General features: G+C 41.1%; 1 protein-coding gene across 5 annotated transcripts in view; it reads right to left on the reverse strand.

Moving 5' to 3' along the window:
• Window positions 1-8061: 8061 nt before the first annotated feature.
• The window catches only part of LOC121868782 (protein shank-like), a 77540-nt gene continuing 64195 nt past the window's right edge, over window positions 8062-21406 (reverse strand). For all 5 annotated transcript variants that reach the window (XM_042369691.1, XM_042369693.1, XM_042369692.1 and 2 more), the window contains 2 exons: window positions 14577-14908; window positions 8062-13107 (listed from right to left, as the gene is read on the reverse strand). In XM_042369691.1, coding sequence (XP_042225625.1) covers window positions 10366-13107; window positions 14577-14908 — 3074 coding nt within the window. In that variant the 3' untranslated portion in view covers window positions 8062-10365. The remainder of the gene's footprint in view (window positions 13108-14576; window positions 14909-21406) is intronic.

A 21406-nucleotide genomic window follows, 5' to 3' on the forward strand; every position in this document is an offset into this window, starting at 1 on the left:
CTAGAGACCAAAGACTATATAGTTTTTGGCTAGAGACGAAGAACTGAGTTATACCAAGAGAAAAAGAAAAGGGAAATTGTAAAACACCTTCTAATAATATGAAACTGGCAAATTAAATTCGGCAATCGTTCAACAGATGGCGTTGGCAATGTCGGCCAGTTGAGAGAAAGATAGGTTTGCATTAATCGAATCTCCCATTGATGAACGCTGAGCAACTACTCAAATGCTGACGTTAGCCATTAGCTCCATATATCTGTGTATATGATAAAATGGAGTTTAAGACAAGTTACCAACCATTGAATATTATAGCACTTACGATACTCGGGTCTGTAACATTGTAATCACGTTTCGGCCACTTTTTGTTTTAACAATCGGTGCAGCAAGTCCGAAGAGGAATCCTGAACATTGGGTTACTTTTAAGTAACCCGACAAATGAATTTGTCAAACTCAAATAACAGCATTGATGAATTTATTGAAAGCCCAACACATTTTAATGGCTTTCTTGAGCTATCCTTGGATAAACCGACATAGTTTACTGTTTACTAATGCACTGTCTAACATACTTGAAAAATATAAAATAGTCTGACGATTTTACTGAATAACTAACTGCCTATGTACTTGTAGTGGATTTCTCCCCTACAAACGCTGTTTGTCGCTGCGCAGCCGACCCCACGAATTCCCCAGTGTATGCCTGGTGGTCTAGGTCAACCAGCGCCGCCCACGGAGCGGGGGTCAACTACTAAGCCACGCCAACCCCCGCTATTTAAGACCTGACCTCGTGGTGACCTGTCTCTTTCTACCTACACCAACCAGCCAGCAACACCTCCTCCTCCGCCTGCCTGGCGGTCCTCTCTCCCGCCGGCGAGCATGGCGACCCACAAGCTGGTTCTCCTCTGAGCATCCTCACCAACCAGCTCTCTCTACATCACGCTTGTAACCATGCTGCCTTCCCAGCACCAAGCTGCATTGTACATCCAATACAACATGTATACAGAGAGCACATTGTGAGTTTCCTTTCTCCATCCCATCCTGAGTGTGAACCCAAACATCTCAAAAACCCCACATACTTACGAGTTACGATTGTCCAAACACCTTGTAAGCAGACAATCAGCGACATTGCACGATATGTACAGTATCAGTCAAGTTTCCCTTCATTCTTCTCGTTTTCTTCGAAGAAAATGTTAAGTAAAATTCTTGTCCCTCTAGTAGAGTCTAGATAATTTTTTTATTTGGCTTAGTTTACTTCTACTAGTTTCGTGATAATTTTTGAAGAACAAAAGATTAGATTACATTAAAACTGCCGTATAACAAAACAGAAAGCGACAGAATCCCCCCAAAATCAACAAAAACTCTGTATTTAACTATTATCTAAGTTTGTTAAATAATATACAAATATTGATGGAAATAGAAGAAAAAATAATTTTAATAGTTTTAAGACTTCACGGTTCCTGCGCACCTAAACTACCCATTTTCGACTAACATTATATTGAACTTCCTTTTACTCACAGATACTCACATATGACTTCTGGAAGAGGCTGTAGTGGACGTCTCCCCTACAAACTGCGTAGCACCGCCACCACCTGCTATCACATTCCAACGTGCCGTTGCCTAGCAACGAAACTATTCACCGGCGACTTTCTGGGTTTTCCCAACATGGCTCATAGCGGCTGCTGGGTATATAAGCTCTGTCTCTCCATTGAGATTCATTCTGACCAATCTTCTTGAACAAGCAACACCTCCTCCTCCGCCGCTGCCTGGCGGCCCCTCGCTTCTCCTTGCCTGCCTGGCGGTCCTTGCTCCCGCCAGCGAGCATGTCCTTCCCTGAGCTTCCTCACCAACCAACTCTCATTCTGCCCATTTTCCTGAACAAGCAACACCTCCTCCAGCAAGCTCCTAGCTGTTAACATTTATTCAACCAGGAGGCCAGCAACAGGCAACATCTTCTCTAACGAAGCTCCTGCACATCTACCTCCTTCAACACGCTACTCACCGAACGTCTTCTACTGAGCAGCTCCCCACCACACGGCATCTCCAGCACCAGACTGTCTTCATATAACTTATATATTATACAAGAAAACCACATTAGAGTTTCCTTCCATCCTGAGTGCTAGACAACATTAATATCTCGAAACCCCTACAATGGTGACTCCCGGAGATTAGCACTCACACAGGATGGAGGAGACACTGATCATGCTCCCAGTCTTCAAGCAGACACCGGCTCCTCTTCCTGCCTCACGCACCACATTCTGACGACCCCAGCACACCCGTCATGCCTCAGACGCCGACCCAGGCCCAGCAATAACCCCTGACGCGGCCTCTGTTCCTGAATCCGGACCCACACACACCCTCTTTTCTCCCTCAGGTACTCCCTGCTAATGTCCTGCACCCTGCTGCTGTCGTGGACCCAGCTGCTGTCACGAGCCCTAATCCGCTTCTGCTGACGCAGCCCCTGCTCCTGACCCAGGCCCACACACACCCCAGCAGGCGCATCTGACGACCCTGTACCTGTCGTGAGGGAAGCACAACATTCATCGCCTCCACACACCCTTTTTCTCCCTTCTCCCACAGATAGTGTGTATCTAGACAGTTGTATTTCAGCGATCGGCTCATCACGCCATCGCCGTTGTCTCACATGAGGCATGCACCGCCCGGTCTGCCTCACATGTGCTAAGCAACTCTACAAACAACAAGTCTCCTACACCGCCTGGAGGGAAGGGGGAGTATTGTAGTGGACGTCTCCCCTACAAACTGCGTAGCACCGCCACCACCTGCTATCACATTCCAACGTGCCGTTGCCTAGCAACGAAACTATTCACCGGCGACTTTCTGGGTTTTCCCAACATGACTCATAGCGGCTGCTGGGTATATAAGCTCTGTCTCTCCATTGAGATTCATTCTGACCAATCTTCTTGAACAAGCAACACCTCCTCCTCCGCCGCTGCCTGGCGGCCCCTCGCTTCTCCTTGCCTGCCTGGCGGTCCTCGCTCCCGCCAGCGAGCATGTCCTTCCCTGAGCTTCCTCACCAACCAACTCTCATTCTGCCCATTTTCCTGAACAAGCAACACCTCCTCCAGCATGCTCCTAGCTGTTAACATTTATTCAACCAGGAGGCCAGCAACAGGCAACATCTTCTCTAACGAAGCTCCTGCACATCTACCTCCTTCAACACGCTACTCACCGAACGTTTTCTACTGAGCAGCTCCCCACCACACGGCATCTCCAGCACCAGACTGTCTTCATATAACTTATATATTATACAAGAAAACCACATTAGAGTTTCCTTCCATCCTGAGTGCTAGACAACATTAATATCTCGATACCCCTACAAGGCTATTGAGCCTGTGACTCCAGCTCTAAACTTTCACTTATACTTGTGTGGCCGGTTTGGTGGTGGTCTAGGCTATTATATTTGATTTGTGCTGTATATCAAACATTTGTGCCTGGTGGGTCCACACTTTATCAAAGTTTCTTTCAAAACTCAAAACTGAGTCAGTATTCAATGCCCAGTCCGCCAGATTATTTCAAATGTTAGTTACTCTGTTGCAAAAAGTATATTTCCTCAGATTTTATCTTGATCTCAGCTTGTATATTTCCTTGCCTGGAGCAAGCCCCATATTAAGTACAATTTTCGTACATCTGTGTGCCTTGGATTTTTTTCTTCAAAAAAGTAATCACGTGTGTGCTATGTCCAAATGCCATCCTTTTTGTTCTTCAGCGTTGTTGACATGATTATGAACGCTGCCAGTGAGCATTCCACTTGTCAGCCAATCTGTGGTCAGGGTGTTCTAATAAGGAAAAAATACTAAAACTAAGCTCTGTAGTCTACCTATATAGAATATTGGCTGTGTATATTTGACCCGTCAGCGGAATCTTACTTATTTCTGCTATTTGCTCATCTTTTGTTCTGATTGTTGAAGGTTAATGATGTCATACTCTGGCATTTGTTCCAATTGGTGTCATTCCATCAGGTAAATACCCAAAATACCAGATACTGCTACATTATGATTTATTTTTCATAAATGAATCAAATTAACCTAACCTATCTAAGCATTTATCATAACTTCCATGTAATTGTCCTCCTCAGAATTTGAAGATCATAATAAAGTACAGTACTGTATGTAACTGCTGGTCTGCAGTGATTCAATCAAAATATTTTGTTAACAGCACAAATTGTGGGTTAATGCAACATTAATCTTCTCTTTTTTATCCTCTTCACCACTGATCGGCTCGTTAGCCGCTTGGGCGATTGGTCACGTCTCTGTTACGCACTGTTGGAAAGTACTGGGCATGCACCGGATCCTGGATGTACCTGAACCTGCTCTAGTGTTGGTCAAGTCTGGTCTTGAAAGAGCTCACACTCGGTGCCGTCACAACACTTTCTGGTAGATTGTTCCAAGAGTTCACACCTCTCACTCCGAAAAAGTTTGCCCTCACGGTTTTCTGGACTTGCGGCTTCAATTTTGAACTGTGACCCCTTGTGGGGCGAGCGTCCGCCAGCTCCAAGTAAGGACACTCAACTGAGTAGTGCCCCTTGAGATGCTTGTACACCTCAATTAGGTCACTCCTTGCCTGTCTGTAGTATAAGCTAGGCAAGTTCAGGCGCTCCAATCTCTTAGGGTAGCTGAGGTGCCGAAGTGCAGGCACCAGTCTGGTGACCATCCTTTGAACATTTTCAACCAACTGACAGTCCCTAGCATATCTCGGGGACCAGACGGGCTGACAGTACTCCAGATGGGGAAGCACTTCACTCTTGAAGATCGTTACGAGGGACGGACCGTCTAGATATCTGAACGACCTTCTTATAAGACCTAATAATTTATTTGCCTGATTTACCTCCTTCTCGCAATGGCCCGAGAACTTCAGCTCATTGTCAGCAGTCATACCTTGGTCCTTCTCACATTGTCTCAAATAGTGCAGTTTCTTCATCCCGTTGGGACATATGATGCGCCTCCTTACCGTTGGTACGCCCCAGGTGCATCCTCTTACACTTCGTGACGTTGAATCTCAGCAGCCATTTCTTCGACCATTCTTGGAGGCCACAGAGGTCCTTCTGCAGCTCTTCACAGTCCGCTTGGTTCTTGATTTCCCGAAATAACTTGGCGTCATCGGCAAACATTTGTATGGAGGAGTGTACAATGTCAGGCATATCATATCTTGTCTACCTTTATAAAATAGAATATGACGACCAGTATGTTATGTTATGTTAGGTTAGTTCCTTTCATTTTATGAAGGATAAATTATATAATGTAGCAGCACTGAGCATTGATACTGTAGTGGATCCTCTCCCCTACAACTCCCAACTGAGCTCCGGCCACGCGCCTACCAGCCAATCGGCATACAGCCAGCTACGCCGAGAGACTAGGTCTATGCAGTGGACTTAGGGGTACGATCGCCGACCTAGTCTCGACCTTCAACTTCCAGCTCAGGATCAGAGTTTCACACCTTACGCTTCCTTTCCCATGATTGGCTCTCACGCTACGAGCGCCTCAAATCCTGAGGTTTCTAAATCACATAAATACGGGCCCGGCTGGCCGGGGAGGTCACTCTATACTCGGCTACCGGACCAGCAACATCTCTCAACAGCTCCTCACCACACGCTCCCTCAGAAAGCTCCTCGCCCAACAGGAACTCTGAGCAAGCTTCTCCTGACCTAGTAACTCCTTAACACTGCACTGAACAACAATATATATATACAGAAAACGCATTGTGAGTTTCTATTCTACCTCAATCCTGAGTGTTAGATATATTACATGTACGTACGTTGTGAGACCATATAAAGATAATTTGACAACCTGCCACAACAGTACGCTACAATACTTCTGTAATATTTCAGACATAGCTACTGAATCTAAGCAAAGTCTACTGAATGAAGTTCAGCTCTACTTCAAGACCCAGTGCATGCCCAGTACTTGGTAACAGACATGACCGACCGCCCAAGCGGCTAACAATCCGATCAGTGGCGAAAAGGATAAAAGTAAATGCAAATAGAATTTTTTATGTATCCACCTTGATTCTAGGATTTTATCATCGGTTGTTATTGATTTGGTATTTTAACTGATGTGCTTTACTGTCCTTGAAACAGATGTACTTAGCTCATAGCCCTGCAGATCTTGATTTTAGTTGTTAATTTTTACTCTTCCTGGCCACAACCAATGATTTGGTCTCATAAACTGAGATTATTCACACTTTTCCATAATATATCTCACTACAGCACAGTATGTGTTCTTGAACATTGTACTCACCAAAACCCTTCCTAAGAGTGCTTCCTTCTGGTTCTCATCTCGTTAAAGCTGTACTGTACTATTTTTTCCAATACGTATTCGTCAATACACATACCTGGCTAAAACGTAACTTTTGTTTAAAATCTCAATACTGTATAAGAACTCAACATGCTGATTAAGAGTCTAGAGTTTAAAAGTTGTAATTTGGGTAATTGTCTGTTCTAACTTCTCTTGGAAATTTTTTATTTGTTTTGCACCTCTCATTACTCGTCTCTGTAGTTTTTTATGCTTCTCTGGAAGTGGTCTTCATGACACATAAATTTTCAATTTTTGAATGAAAAGATGTTTCTTTACTTTATCACCCCATTAAAATCACTAAGGTGAGCCCCTTGCCATTGTGGGCAATTTTTGAAAATTTTGAGTCCAGTAATACTCTTATGTTTCGTATAAGCAAATACCACTTTCGGATAGTGAGAAAGAGGCGTAAGAATAACTTTTTCGGATAAGGGAATTTTCACATAGTAAACATCTGTATAGTAAGGGATAACTCTATAGGTACTGTACTCACCATGCCGATTAAATGTTCGGTGGATTTGGCATCCTGTGTACCGCCGGCAAGGCCGTGGGCTCGTAACACACGTCTTGCCCACAGTGCCCACCATTTCTCTGTGGATGTTGGTCACGCTAGAATAACCTTGTTATAGTACATCCTTCTTTCCTTACACAGCCAAACTGTGGAATCCTCTGCCTTCTTCTGTTTCCATACTCATACAATGTCTCACTTTAAAAAGCTGGTTTTCCTGCATTGTTGCAGTGTAGATTAATATAACCTTTTCCTTTTCTATTTTTAATTTCTCTATTATTTTTTTTTTCGCCCCTAGACCCAGATGTGGGTCGTTGATCTGTGCCTAAGTGGGCTAACCCCTGAAAAAAAAATAATAAAATAAAAAAGCCGTTTTTTTTCTAAAAAACAGTTTTTGAGATAGTCCAGAATGCGACATCTAGGTTTATACCTAGGTATGTAAATGCCTAGAATTAACTTGCCAGGCCAACATACAGGCAATTAAAACATCAAATTGAAATTTTGGTACCTTAATTATTGTACTCGTCCTAATGGCTCTTGGAATACAATAGTATTTTCATTCTTTTTTGCAATTCTAAATTACTGTACTTGCCTCCTTCATACAGTACCCATACATGGGTTTTTTATTGGATATACTGTACTGAAATAGTTAAATGTGTTAATGCAGAGGTGTAAAAGTGAGCAGGCCACCAGTGGTAATGGTGTTTCATGAGAAACCTGTTTACCCCATCTCAGTGTGGCAAACACATGCAGCCACAGGGGGTTTGACAAATAGATCTAAAGCTTGACAAATGTGCCTGTACCCATTGGTAGGGCACTCAACCACCTGCTCTACACATGGAGGTGTAAAAGTGAGCGGGCCACCAGTGGTACTGGTGTTTCATGATGAACCCTTTCTTCCCACCTCTTCTCGGTGTGGCACATGGCACACACACATTAAACACACGCGGCCACAGAGGTTTTATAAATAGATCTGAAGATTGACAAATGTTAATTTCCAATTCGAAGAGAACGTGTTTTTGTCCCAAAAATATTCACTAAGGGGTACCCCTTGCTATTGTGACTAAGATTTTTAAATTTTTTATCTGGACTAAAATCTATTAGAGGTGCTCTTCAACACACTGATTAAAGATCTGAGGTCGAAAACCTGTCAATTAATTATTCTCAAGACTTTTGCCATTTTCCTTGGTTAACTCTGCTTGCACGAATAGAATTGTATTTTAATGGAAGTAAAAACCATGAGAAAAAATTATAACATTAAAAGTATTAAACTTTATTGAGCACAGATGCACATACATATCTCTGGATAAATAATTAAAATTTGTAAACAATTTTGTATTTAGGAAAAATCCGCATAGAAAGTGTTAGCTCCTACAACGGACAAGACTAGACGGTAGTGTTAGGACAGCATTAATGGATCTATCAAAACAAGTGATCAGATTAGCCCCTGCTGAGCACTATGCAGTAATTCAATAAGCCTAATTTCCTCTGTGGTTTTCAGTAGCAAAAAGTAATAATGTCTGAAAATAAAACATGAATTTAAATTTATTAGATTGATCAGCACCATCAATATCAAAATCAGAGCAAAGAATAAGACAGCTATGACACACACTCACAAAAAGCACCAATGATGCCTAATTTTTTAAAAAAGAACACAGAGTAAGAAGCCTTACTGAAGTATGCTATTAGCTCTAAATGCCAAACTCACTTTGAGCACAGCTCAGTTGCCAATCACAGCGCTCATTGAGAATAACTGCCAATTGGAGGACAATGTAGAAAGTCAGAGAGACTGGCCCTCCAAAATGCTTATCACTGCACAAAATCTGAATTCCATGGTGAAAAGTAATTATCTGATACTCCATTTCTAAACATAGATGAACTTTCTATTAGATGTAATTCATGCAGAAACTGCCCGTCACTGAAAGCTGACAAGATTCAAATACTGTACAGTAATTACTTGTAACTTTTAAAACAACAGAGATATTGGCCCCCATTCCTATAATGTTATGTCTATTGAGGCCTCACTGTCAAACTTGCTCTTTTCATGTGACTATGCAAAACCATTTTATGGACAATCACATGGAGACTGGGAAGAGTACTACTGTATATAGCCCAGTTTTTGGGTCAGTTATCTCCCCCATTATATTAATTTCACTGTGATTACAGATTTACTGTTCTGGTCTGTTATGATCACTTTCATACAAGTGGTGACAAAAAAGAAACTTCAAAATAAGTCAGTTTCCTCTTAAAACACCAACTTTCTGGCATCCACTTTTTAACTTCCAGCATTGAAGCATTTGGCACACAAAATGGGTTGGCAGAAACAGATTGGACAATATTTACTAGCAAAAGAGAACCATATATACACATTTATGCATTACTGTATTGTGTCAAATGAAGTTCCATGATACAACTGCAATATTTACACTATCAACAGCTTCTTTGTACAAACACATTCATATGTTCAGTTTACAATCCAGAAATACTTAAGATTTCCTTTTTTTATTTAATCTCCAGCAGAAGTTATTAAACAGCCTGGTACATAATAGTTATGCTATATATATATATATATATATATATATATATATATATATATATATATATATATATATATATATATATATATATATATATATATATATATATATATATATATATATATATATATATATATAATACAGGTATAAAAAGTCAGCAATGGCGACACACAAGGAGTATTGATGACTACCTAGCATGCAGGAATATTTTATGACCAAATGAGTGAATGGCAAAGACCTATATCATTAAAACACCCAACCAGCAGCCTGCTCTGACCTGATCAGCTGGAAAGGGGGTCAGGGAGAAGCAGACTGATAACCATCTTAAATGTCATGGAGGATATTTTCAGTGAAAGTAATTTGAAAAATCCAGGTCTAGTGCTTCTCATATTTCTTTACACTCAGCAAACATTAGTTTAATAAAAACTAATTTTTATTCCAGTAGTGAAAGCTAATGTGTCTGACTGATATAACCCCACTTCATCAATCCCTTAAGATTTATACATTCTTGATTTCATAAAATAGTTAAAAGCCATGAAGAGGAAAAGCTTATGGCTTAAAACTATCAATGATTATAAATATGCTGTATAACTGATTTTGAGAAAATTCAAAATCACTGTCTTTAAACAAGGAATAAGGTTCCTATTTGGTTATTGTCTACTCCTGCAATAATGTTTACAAGTTGGACGTTTAAGTGAAAAGGTTACAACTACATTGTCTTCTGAACACTCAAAACTATTCTGAATGAAGAATGAAGGGCTCATGAAAAATGATCATGAAAACTTGAATAAAAAATGGACAAAAAGTCATCTCCAGGAAAAAAATATTTTTGGTAAACCTGAGGGTTTCATCGATGTATAACCACCTACCATTCACATCATCTTTTCTGAGTTTATGAAAAATTTACTGATCCTAGTAATTGGATGACACAAAGATTATAATACAAAGAGACCAAATAATCTCATATTGTTTGTTAACATGCTGAATACATTTTCATAAGTAAACCAAAGGTAATTTGCTGAACTCAAAGATCAATTCTTTCAGTAGGTTTATATCTTTTTAAAGACTTTTCCATGTTGACTCTATGTCCAACTCTTCTCACTCCCAAATTAATAAGTGTATCATTGTTTATACCCATCAGTTTTCTACCATCAATATCTTGCTCCTCAAATGAATCTTTGTACTCAGGCATAAAGATGCTCTCAAGCCACTCTGTTGTATCACGTGTGGTCCATTCAGTGAGAGTTTTACGTCTGAATCCTGGCATTTCATCTTCCTCTCGTTGCCTAACTCCCATGACATTTCCTGGCATGTCATAGTCATCACTACAAATATGAATAACAGTCTTGTTTTTCCTGTTTTGGGGTTCACCTAAAGACATGTCACAGAATTCTGGAGGGGGTGCCAGAACCATCTCACCTCCACCCCCTCCTGCTTGTTCTGGCAAAGCAACCCCTGCCAATGAGTTTACTTCATTTAAGGAATCCATATGCATGCGAATTAACTGGAGGGACTCTTCAATACTTCGTTCATATTCTGCTTCTCCTGTGTCAACATTCGTACTCTTCTTGCGGGTATCCCTATCTAAAGTACTTGAACGAGACGTAGGAGGTGCACTCTTCTCTCTAAAGGGATGTGATTCACCATCAGAACCCCAATGTTGGTCTCTGGAGGCAGACCTACTCCGGTTCAGAGATCCTCCAACAGTAGCTTTAATGGCTTGACTGACTGGAGGAGTGGAGCTGGCCCTAGAAATTGTGGTACTTGATGAGAGCCTTGGAAGAGTAGCCCTCATCTGAGTAGATATGGTTACAGGAACATTATGTGGGAGATGCTGTCTGTCTCTCTCCCCTGTACTACCTGAACCTGAAGACAAACTACTGAGGGAAGACAATGTGCTAATGGTGTCCTGATCAACAGATCGGGACATAATGCGCCCCCGTCCCACATCCAATTCTGTATCTATATCAGGTTCAGTTGTCTCTTGTGGGGGAGGTAACTTCACCAGTGACACTGCATTTCTTGTAAGTGTTCCCGTTCTTCGAGATCCATTGCTATCACTATCCTTACCAGAGTCACTTCTATCCCCCTTTTCATTTGTTAAAATCCATGTACGGTCACTCGCTTCATCAGAACTTTCAGAAGCCTCAGAACTGTCATCTCTTGAACCATGACTGCCAAATCTCTCTGAATTATTTGCAGAGATGGTGTCTGACTCTGTGTTTATGACAGTTACATAGTTGGACTCTGGATGAACATCTTGGTCAGAACTTACTCCACTAGATGAATTGTCACCATCCTCAAGAAACTCACTGGGACAGGAATGAGAGTTCTTCATCTTTGATTTAGAATCTTCTCTCGGCATAACAGGAACAGATCTTGCTTTAGTTCCAGTTGGCACAGTCTTATCCTTTTGTTTATTGAATAATGCAGACTCCTGAATTACATCAGAAACGGCTTTTCCATTTCCATTTCCTCCATTAAATTTTTTATTAGGGCTAGAAGTTGCAGACCTTGTCCCATCAGGTCCATCATCTTGCCTTGCCTGCCTCTCTGCTGCTTTCTGAGCAATCATTTCCTTAAAATTACTACTTAGTGGAGTTGGATTCTTGGCTGGAGCTGCATAATGAGGTATGTCACACATTTCATAGGGGGGTATATCTGATGGTTCTGCTGTGGTTACCAAGTTTGGTGAAAAGGCAACTGACTGCTTTTTCTTCTTTAATGTTCTTGTCTTCTTACTTTGTGAATCATCCTGAGAATTATAAGTGTGATCTTCATCTGAACTATAGTCAGGTTCAGGAATATCAGGAACTGGAGATGCAACAGATCCTGGGCCAGTGTATGCTTTGTTTGGAGAACTTGTATCTTTTTGTTCATGTATGCTTTTATTATTCTTTGGCCTTGCATACGTAACTGCATCACTAACTGGAGTCTTTTGGGAACTGATGGATGGTGGAGCTTCTTGAATTCTTGTGCTTTCATTTTCTGTCCCTCGAAAGGTTGAATATGTAGTTGAATAAATTCCAGAATCAAGGGAAGAATCCTTTTCAGGGGACCCCCTCTGAAGACTGGGTCTGTTGGTACTTGGTGGCAAACTTTGGGAACGTGTCTTTACACTGTTGGTTTTACGATTAAGAGCAGCCATCATGTCTGGACTGCGATAACCAACAGCCTTAATTTCTTCAGGTGATGCATACAGTTTGGCAGAGTCTGTTGGTCGAAAACTAGATTGTACAACTGGGGATACAGGTGTAGATTCTGGGGTTGATGGTGCTCTGCCAACAGTAGCATAGTCACTTTTGGACCTACTAATATCAACTTTGACAAGTTGTCCAAGTGGTGGTGGAGGAGGAGGATGAGTTGGAGGAGGGTGAAGTCCAGCTTTGCGAAGCATTGTTGTATTAACAGCCGATTGTGATCGTCTTAACATTCGATATTCAATGGGGCCAGGAGAACAGTTTGGAGAATCGCTGCTTTCTTCCTCCGTCCCTTCTTCGCCACTCTGCCAGGACTCTTTAGACTCTAGAGACCCCACCGTGGTCCTCCCTAATGTGCTCGAGCGGTGTGGCGGACACGCAAGGGAGTGTCGTGAATTGCGTTCGTTTAATGCTGTGACAAAAAGGTCTTCCTGTGAAATAGATTTGCGCTTCTCCTCGATGGTAAGAGCCAGCTGGGATGCCATGACCCCTGCCTTCAAATCTGGAGTGGAGTGGAAATCCTTGTGTAGTCTGCTGAGGTCTGTTGCCTGCCGAGCCCTCAGGGCCTAAAAATATAAAATTACATTACTGAAATATCTACGCAAGGTTAGTATTCTCATTAGTTACAAGTTTTGCCAAGGAGTCATTTATTTCTTCACAAGGATTTTTTATTTCCTCTTCCCAATCGCTCCTTAGTTCACAAGCTCAGGAAGGAGAATTGTTCTTTAAGATTTAAGTATTATTCATTTAGTGAAATATGTCTCCATGTTATGCTTTGAAAATTTGCAAAACACTCATGCATTTTATCAACTTTACTTGCCTTTATGATGAACTATTATGGAAATCTAAGTAAATAATTTTGCAATGTCATGCACTAAAATTTGAAAGTATGGATAACAGACTGGAGAGAGGATTCTTAGAAAGTGTGTTAATTGTTGACAGTATGTGGGTAGTAAAATTGAGACATTGAAAACAATGTAAATATTTGTTTTATAATTCCCCACTGTGATTTGTCACATCATTAGTTACTGGACACAACTGAACAGATACTATATTTTTTATTTTTGGCTGAATGATCAGTTTATCTTAAAATCTAATATGTAGCACTGTTTTTCAATTGGTTTATGATTCAAGTAAAAATACATAATTTGGATGAGGAAGATGCAGGAAAGCCTAAATTCTGTATAAAATCAATCCTTTTAAAGCTTTTACAGTGTGACCATGTGATGACTTCCGAATTCATTTAGGATTCCTGGAAGGAGAGCAGGTAAAACATGTTCACCTACCTCCCTTAAATAATTCCTCTTGGTGCCCATGGATATGCCTAATGCAAATATGTGTATGATGGGTTTCTCTTTTAAAAATGGATTGAAAGTTTACACTCATGCTAAGCATGAAAACAGAAAATTTAACACAGCTTTTTTTATGTTGACAAAAATGGATTCTATCTACCAGCCAAATCATCACAGCACCAGGTTTTCTTCGCTCCTGTGCTTAAAGCTCTGACACTCCTTGTGGATACAAGGAAATATTGACACAAACATCAGCAATATGGTATCAGATCACAAAGCTAGATGTCCTTATTTAAATATACAGTGCATTCAGAGGCAATCTGACTTTAGATCAAGGTAAATCATATGACCATTGTAAATAATTATGCCATCATTTAAAAAGGTATATCGTACAATACAATTCATAAAATATTAAATAAACTATAAGCATATTTTGGGTCTTTAATGTTTTTCAAGATTTAAGACAATCTTGTGCTGTACAATACTATAAAGTATTTTTAAGAAAAGGTAAAATACCATTACTTAACTATTAAAACAGTTTTTCAAAATCATAATTTTCTAGAAAGCTTTCTTCACATTCCTCACTTGTCTTCTTATGTAATCGTGCTTTTTAAAAGGAGGATTTTAGTGCAGGAAAAATAAAAGCAAGAGTAAAGCTAACTGAAGGGAAAGAAAGCTATATAAGGTAATACATTATTAAAATATTCATATTTTTGGTGCAGAGAGCAATTTTTAGCACAAACCTTTGCTTTCTTCATCTCTGCCACGCTGGCATACACCTGTGGGGGTCGACCGGTAGGGGTAGTTGGGGGTGAGGAAGGGAGAGAGCCAGAGGCATGTAACAGATCCTCCACCTCTGCAGCCGTCATGCGTTTTGAAGAAGGTCGAACTTTGATAGATGCCACTTTGAGCCCTGGAGGAGTGCCCACAGGTGTGCCCAATGTGGGAGTACCTTGAGGGGTACCATAATGACTCACACCATACTGACTTCCTCCAATATGTCCCCCACTTGGGAAATGGCCAGCTGAACGAGACATCAAATCTCCGTTTTCCCGCATGCTGACATCCAGTGCTTCTATGGAGGCAAAATGCACAATTCAGTAACAGATATATCCCTGATTTATTCAAGCTCAATAAAATGCACCAACTTGGTCAGGCATGCAAAACAAAAATACTTTTCTGAAACAACCACAAATCAATATGCACCATGCTCATGCCTCTTTTAATTTTGTTTTATTACATGCCCATTCTCTTGGAAGCAACTTTTAGAACAGAAAAATGATGCTTGTAATTGTAATTTTCAACACTTCTGTTAATATACATGAGTCAAGTAAACACAACAACCATATATTCAAACTCCAACACAAGAAAATAATCTATTACAGTACTTTGGTCATTGGGAAAGCTGATAACATCAATTCATGTAGAAAATCAAAACCAAAATACATCATAAACGTAACCATTCATAGCAAACCTGAAATAGGGATGTGCATACAAAACTTTGTTAATAAAATGGTTGGTGGTTCACCTGCTGGTGTTCAATAAAGTGTTGCCAATACATCAGTCATATAAGCTCATGAGTTGAAACACCAACCCTACATGTTTCTTTACAACTTACTTGTATTATAGAGGATTTTTCCCAAGTATGACTGATTAAACAGCAAATAACATAAGCCTCTACAACATTACCATATTCCACTGTATTATGCTCTTGAATAAAGGCAGACCCTAGTTTACAAGGATTTGATTCACAAAAATTTGCAGTTTTGAAAAAAATAAAAATAATATGTCCCAGGCTTTGGTTTACAAGTGAATATCCCAAATTTAATTAAAAAATTCTACTACTGATAGTGAAGTTTTTTTTATATAATGTACCCTGTAGTTATTTACACAACCTGTATCCTTACTTATTTTATTATTCCCCAACACTTGCAATGTTATCACGTCTACAAATAGACTCGTCACTCACACCACCACACAATCACTGAGCCAGTAGCCTGATGTCTAATTTTTTCTCATATACTTTCATAAAGTACAGTAAATGGATGATTAAACAAACAAAACTTCTGCATTTTTCAATTTCTTATGCTAATTATGTACAATAAAAGTAAATGTTGAATTTGGATTTTGTTTTTTGTTTAAGGTTTGGATATTGATGCCAATGCCTGAAAAAGAGTGAGTGGAATGTCAGCTGACCGAACTCTGAAATGTTTTGCAAGTTGGTGTCTTTGCACATTTTTAAAAAAATATTTGAAGCCAGCCCATGGTGAAATCACAGTGCTGTAGAATTTTGAGTTCCTTATAGACGGTCTTTGATCTAGATTTTGCAAAAAATTTACTTTACATTTTATTTACACTTGGTACTTTGTGGTTCTGTTTAGCACTGTTAAAATCAGTTTTATGACTTTTGTTTCAGGGCTTCATAAATGCAAAATAAAGTCATTATTAAACAAGAATAGAACACACCTGGCCTGAAGTTAGAACCATTGACATCACAGCTCAAGGTATCTGTGGCTGCAGTGTTCACACCATGTAAACACATTGGGAATTTAAGATGATGCAATAGATCATTAAGAATAGAATGTGGGATTAGTATTATTACTATTATATATAGTGTATACAGTACATGTGTGTACAGTATCGTTTTTATTTGTGTGGGTAGTGGTGATAACATGCATGTCTCACTTATGGGTTACAGTCTTGACCTGAAATACTGTGAGAAAGGTGTTATCCAATGTGACCCACCAAACATCACAAGTTTCCTCCAGGTACTCCAGTTTCCTCCTGGACTAACACTGAACAATAAAGTTCAAAACGAAGTAACAAGCATGGCTAGCAAGCTAAGTGGTGAAATGAAAAACTATTACTAGGGTAATATAATTAGAACAGATACTGGCTTACTTTACTTTATCCTTTTCACCAATGACTGGCTTGTTAGCCACTTGGGTGGTCGTTCATATTTATGTTATGCACTAGTGACACGTACTGGCTCCAGGATGTATCTTTATTTACAAGAGTGTTGGTCAACTCTGGTCTTGAATGAGTTAGCATTTTATACTATTCACTTTATTTCCAATCTCTAAGTTTATCTTTAAGTACAAGTACAGTATTAGATAATATATTACTGTACAAGTATCCACCGATTTACAATAATCCGCACTAATGTTAGTTAAGTTTTACACGCTCTCACAATTTACATTAGGCAAATTCCATAACTATAGTTATCAGGGGGGTCTGACGCAGAATGTAAACAATGGGGGTAGCACATCTCTTCCTTCACTTGCCAAATCCAAGATGGCCACTATGCACAGACACTGCTTTTCCATCCTCCATGCAGTTCTTTTACTTTTACTTTTATCCTCTTCACCACTGATCGGCTTGTTAGCCGCTTGGGAAATCGGTCACATCTCTTTTCATTTATCTTCTTCACCAAAAGATCGGCTCGCTAGCCGCCCGGGCGATCGGCCACGTCTCTATCACGCACTGTTGGCAAATACTGGGCATGCACCGGCTCCTGAATGTATCTGAACCTGCTCCAGTGTTGGTCAAGTCTTGTCTTGAAAGAGCTCCCACTCGGTGCTGTCACAACACTCTCTGGTAGATTGTTCCAAGAGTTTACAACCCTCACTCCGAAAAAGTTTGCCCTCACGGTTTTCTGGACTTGCGGCTTCTTCAATCTTGAGCTGTGACCCCTTGTGGGGCGAGCATCCGCCAGCTCCAAGTAAGGACACTCAACTGAGTAGTGCCCCCCGAGATGCTTATACACCTCAACTAGGTCCCCCCTTGCCCGTCTGTAGTATAAGCTAGGCAAGTTCAGGCGGTCCAATCTCTCAGGGTAGCTGAGGTACCGAAGTGCAGGCACCAGCCTGGTGGCCCTCCTTTGAACATTTTCAACCAACTGACAGTCCCTAGCATATCTTGGGGACCAGATGGGGTGACAGTACTCCAGATGGGGAAGCACTTCGCTCCTGAAGATCGTTACGAGGGACGGACCATCTAGGTATCTGAACGACTTTCTTATAAGACCCAATAATTTATTTGCCAGATTTACCTTCTTCTCACAATGGCCCGAGAACTTCAGCTCATTGTCAACATACACACCTAGGTCCTTCTCACACACAGTCTCAACTAGTGCAGTTTCTTCATCCCGTTGGGACATATGATACGCCTCCTTACCGTTGGTACGCCCCAGGTGCATCCTCTTACATTTCGTGACACTGAATCTCAGCAGCCATTTCTTCGACCATTCCTGGAGCCCACAGAGGTCCTTCTGCAGCTCTTCACAGTCCGCTTGGTTCTTAATTTCCCGAAATAACTTGGCGTCATCGGCAAACATTTGTATGGAGGAGTGTACAACGTCAGGCATGTCATTTATGAAACAAACAACAGCGGGCCCAATACACTGCCCTGTGGTACCCCACTTGTTACAGGTACAGATGACGTTTTCGTGCCATTAATCACCACACACTGCTTGCGGTCATGTAGAAAGTCTTCTATCCACGCTAGGACATTTCCCCGAATTCCGTACCCTTCCAGTTTGATTTTCAGCCTTTCGTGGGGTACAGTCGAAAGCCTTGGCAAAATCTAGGTAAATATTGTCGATATTACCACCCCGTTCCAGAATATGGGTCCAAATATCCAATACCTTGAGCAATTGTGTTAAGCAAGAGCGCCCCGGCATAAAACCGTGTTGGCAATCTTTTATAAGGTTGTTTCGTATTAGATGTTCCATTGCGGCATCTCCGATAATACTCTCAAGTACTTTACATATTATGCTGGTCAGGCTCACCGGTCTATAGTTGTTCGTGGAGTGACAATCGCCCTTCTTGAAGATAGGACTCACATAAGCCACTTTCCATTCACTGGGGACCATTTGTTCATCCAGGCTTTTACAAAATAGGATCTTCAGGGGCTCTGCAAGCTCGTTGCACAACTCTCTTAGCACTCTAGGATGCACCATGTCAGGGCCGGGACTCTTATGAACCTTTAGCCTGGACAGTTTATTTCTAATACCCTCTTCTGTGAACACAATATGGGTCAGTGCTGTGTCGAACTGTCTGTCCTCAAACGCAGGAAGGTTAGTTGCATCCTCTCTTGTGAACACTGAGGAAAAGAAGCTGTTCAATGCCTCAGCTTTATCCTGGTCAGAATCTGCATAACTACCATCCACCAGCCTCAGGTCTGATACTCCTACTCGCATTTTCAATTTCGACTTTGCATAGCGGTAAAACGCCTTTGGGTTTGACTTGACCTCGCTTGCAACCAGCCTCTGGAACTCTTTTTCAGCCCTCCTACACTCTATCTTTGCTTGGTTTCTGGCTCTTGCATACATCCTCCTGTCTTGCTCATCGTTTGACCCAACCCACGTCTTGAATTTCTGGGTTTTCTTCTTAATTTTGCCGACCGCCGCATGGTTCATGTGTAGTGATCCCCTCGTATTCCTAGAAGCACTGGGTTTGGTCTTGGGTATATATTTATCAATCAAATGGGTCATTTTACTAGTTATGATATTCAGCGTAGTGTCTGCGTTCTTGTACCTTAATAAGTCAGGCCAGTTGATACCCCTCATCCCATTGTAATTTCCCTTATAATATTTGCACCTTGGTCTGGCCTTATCTTGAACTAGGTAACAGTTAAATCTGAATGACAACACTGTATAGTGACTGGTGCCAACTGGGGCAAGCTGTTCCAGTTTGGCCACCATGCCCTCCTCGTTTGTTATGATGAGGTCAAGTAGCTTGGGTGTTTGCTCCCCTCTGTAATGTGTCGGGCCTCTAACATGTTGGAACAGAAAATTATCTCTCAGAGTTTCTACGAAAAGAGTAGCAGGGTTATTCAAGTCATTCTGGGTGGACTCGTTTCTCCAGTTGATGTCGCCATAGTTAAAGTCCCCCATGATAAGGTGGTGGCTGGGGTTGAGCATCGCCGCATTGTTTATTAAGGTTCTTAAGTTCCTTTGATTTAGTGGGCCACAGTTTGGGGATCTGTAGATACACCCGACGATAAGTAAGTCCCCTCCCTTTAATTTAATTTTACACCACTTGGGCTCTTCAAAAAATCCTCTCCCTGTACCCTCGCCTGGCTGGCTCTAAGGTCTTGCCTAGCGTAGATAACCACACCCCTTTTGCAAGTTTCTTGAGATAGGTTCGTAAATGAGTCATATCCAGCAATACTGAACTCACATTCCTCTGGGTCGATTCTCCTGTTCTTGTACAACAGTTCTACAACTCCTACAATATCTGGTTGGTGTACTCTTCGTAGTGTTTCAAACTCCTCTCTCTTATCAAGGAACGTGTCAGTATTAGTGTACATGACATTCAAGCCAGAATTTGTTCTCGGTAACGTCTCTGCTCTGAGTAATAAACCCGCTCCCCCCACATTCTCAGAAATTGCAGCATTTGCTAAGTACACTGTATTTTGCAGGGTGTGGTTAGAAATGTCATTGTTTACACGGCGCTCGCCCCCTCCTGTCCGGTAGGCTGAGCTGGTGCCGCCTACCGGGTGGGGGGGTTGAGTGGGTGGAGGGTGCACTGCTGCCCCCTGGCCCTGTGTCGGCACACTTGTTTCCACTACCCTCCCCCTGAGTATAATCCATGTACACCTGTCCCCGTTCCTCCTCCACTCCTCCCTCTTCTGCGTTCACCTACCTGCACGCCGCCTCATGGCTGCTATGTGTACCCTGTCTCCACGCTTTGTTCCAACGTGCCCTCACCCGTGTAACCAACGCTATCATCACTTATTGTTGCGTAACTTTGTGATCAATGTGATATTTGCTATTATTAATGAGACGAAAACACTATTATTCAGATTAATAACTTTAAGAATGGATAGCAAGCATTTTGGTGATTTTCCCACCTCTGGGAAAGCCAAGACTTCAAGGAAGATCGAGTTTCTGGAGACGAAGTTAGACATGATTAAGCGGTACGTTTGTTATTATTAATGTGGCGGGTGTTTAATTTTTCTGTACAGTTTAAATTTATTTAATTAGTGTAGGATCACTTTTTCTGTGATGCATGTCTGTGTAAGACAGGCCAGGAACGTATCCCATTGAAAACCATGTTAAAGGCCCCCAATTTACATAAGGTTTCCAGGAATGGAACCCTATCGTAAATCGAGGATACCTGTACATTACACTACTGTATTGTACTGCATGTACTGTACTGTATATCACTTATAATCATTGTGTACACCAAAAACTTATAAAAATGTTTTGTAGCATTTTAAGATGTTTTAGGGATTTTTCTTTCTCTTTAAGGAACATATATCAGCTTTTATATTAGAAATCTGGGAACTGTATGTCAATTTACAAAAAATAAATTTATGAGAGGTTTTCAGGAACTTAAACCTCTTGTAGATCAGGGTCTGCTTGTACAGGTTGTACCTCTCTAGTCCGGCAACCTCGGGACCTGACCGGTGCCGGACCATGGAAATTTCCGGACCATGGAAATTCACCCTTTTCCTGGATAGATAGTGACTTGTGCTTACGTTTGGAAGCACTAGCACCACTTTCTCTGCTTCATGGTCTCTTTGAAGACATATTGAAGGGTTAAATGTCGTACAGTAGCTTCTCAAA

Source organism: Homarus americanus, unplaced genomic scaffold, assembly GCF_018991925.1.
Source record: "Homarus americanus isolate GMGI-L3 unplaced genomic scaffold, GMGI_Hamer_2.0 scaffold30535, whole genome shotgun sequence".
Classification (NCBI taxonomy): domain Eukaryota; kingdom Metazoa; phylum Arthropoda; class Malacostraca; order Decapoda; family Nephropidae; genus Homarus; species Homarus americanus.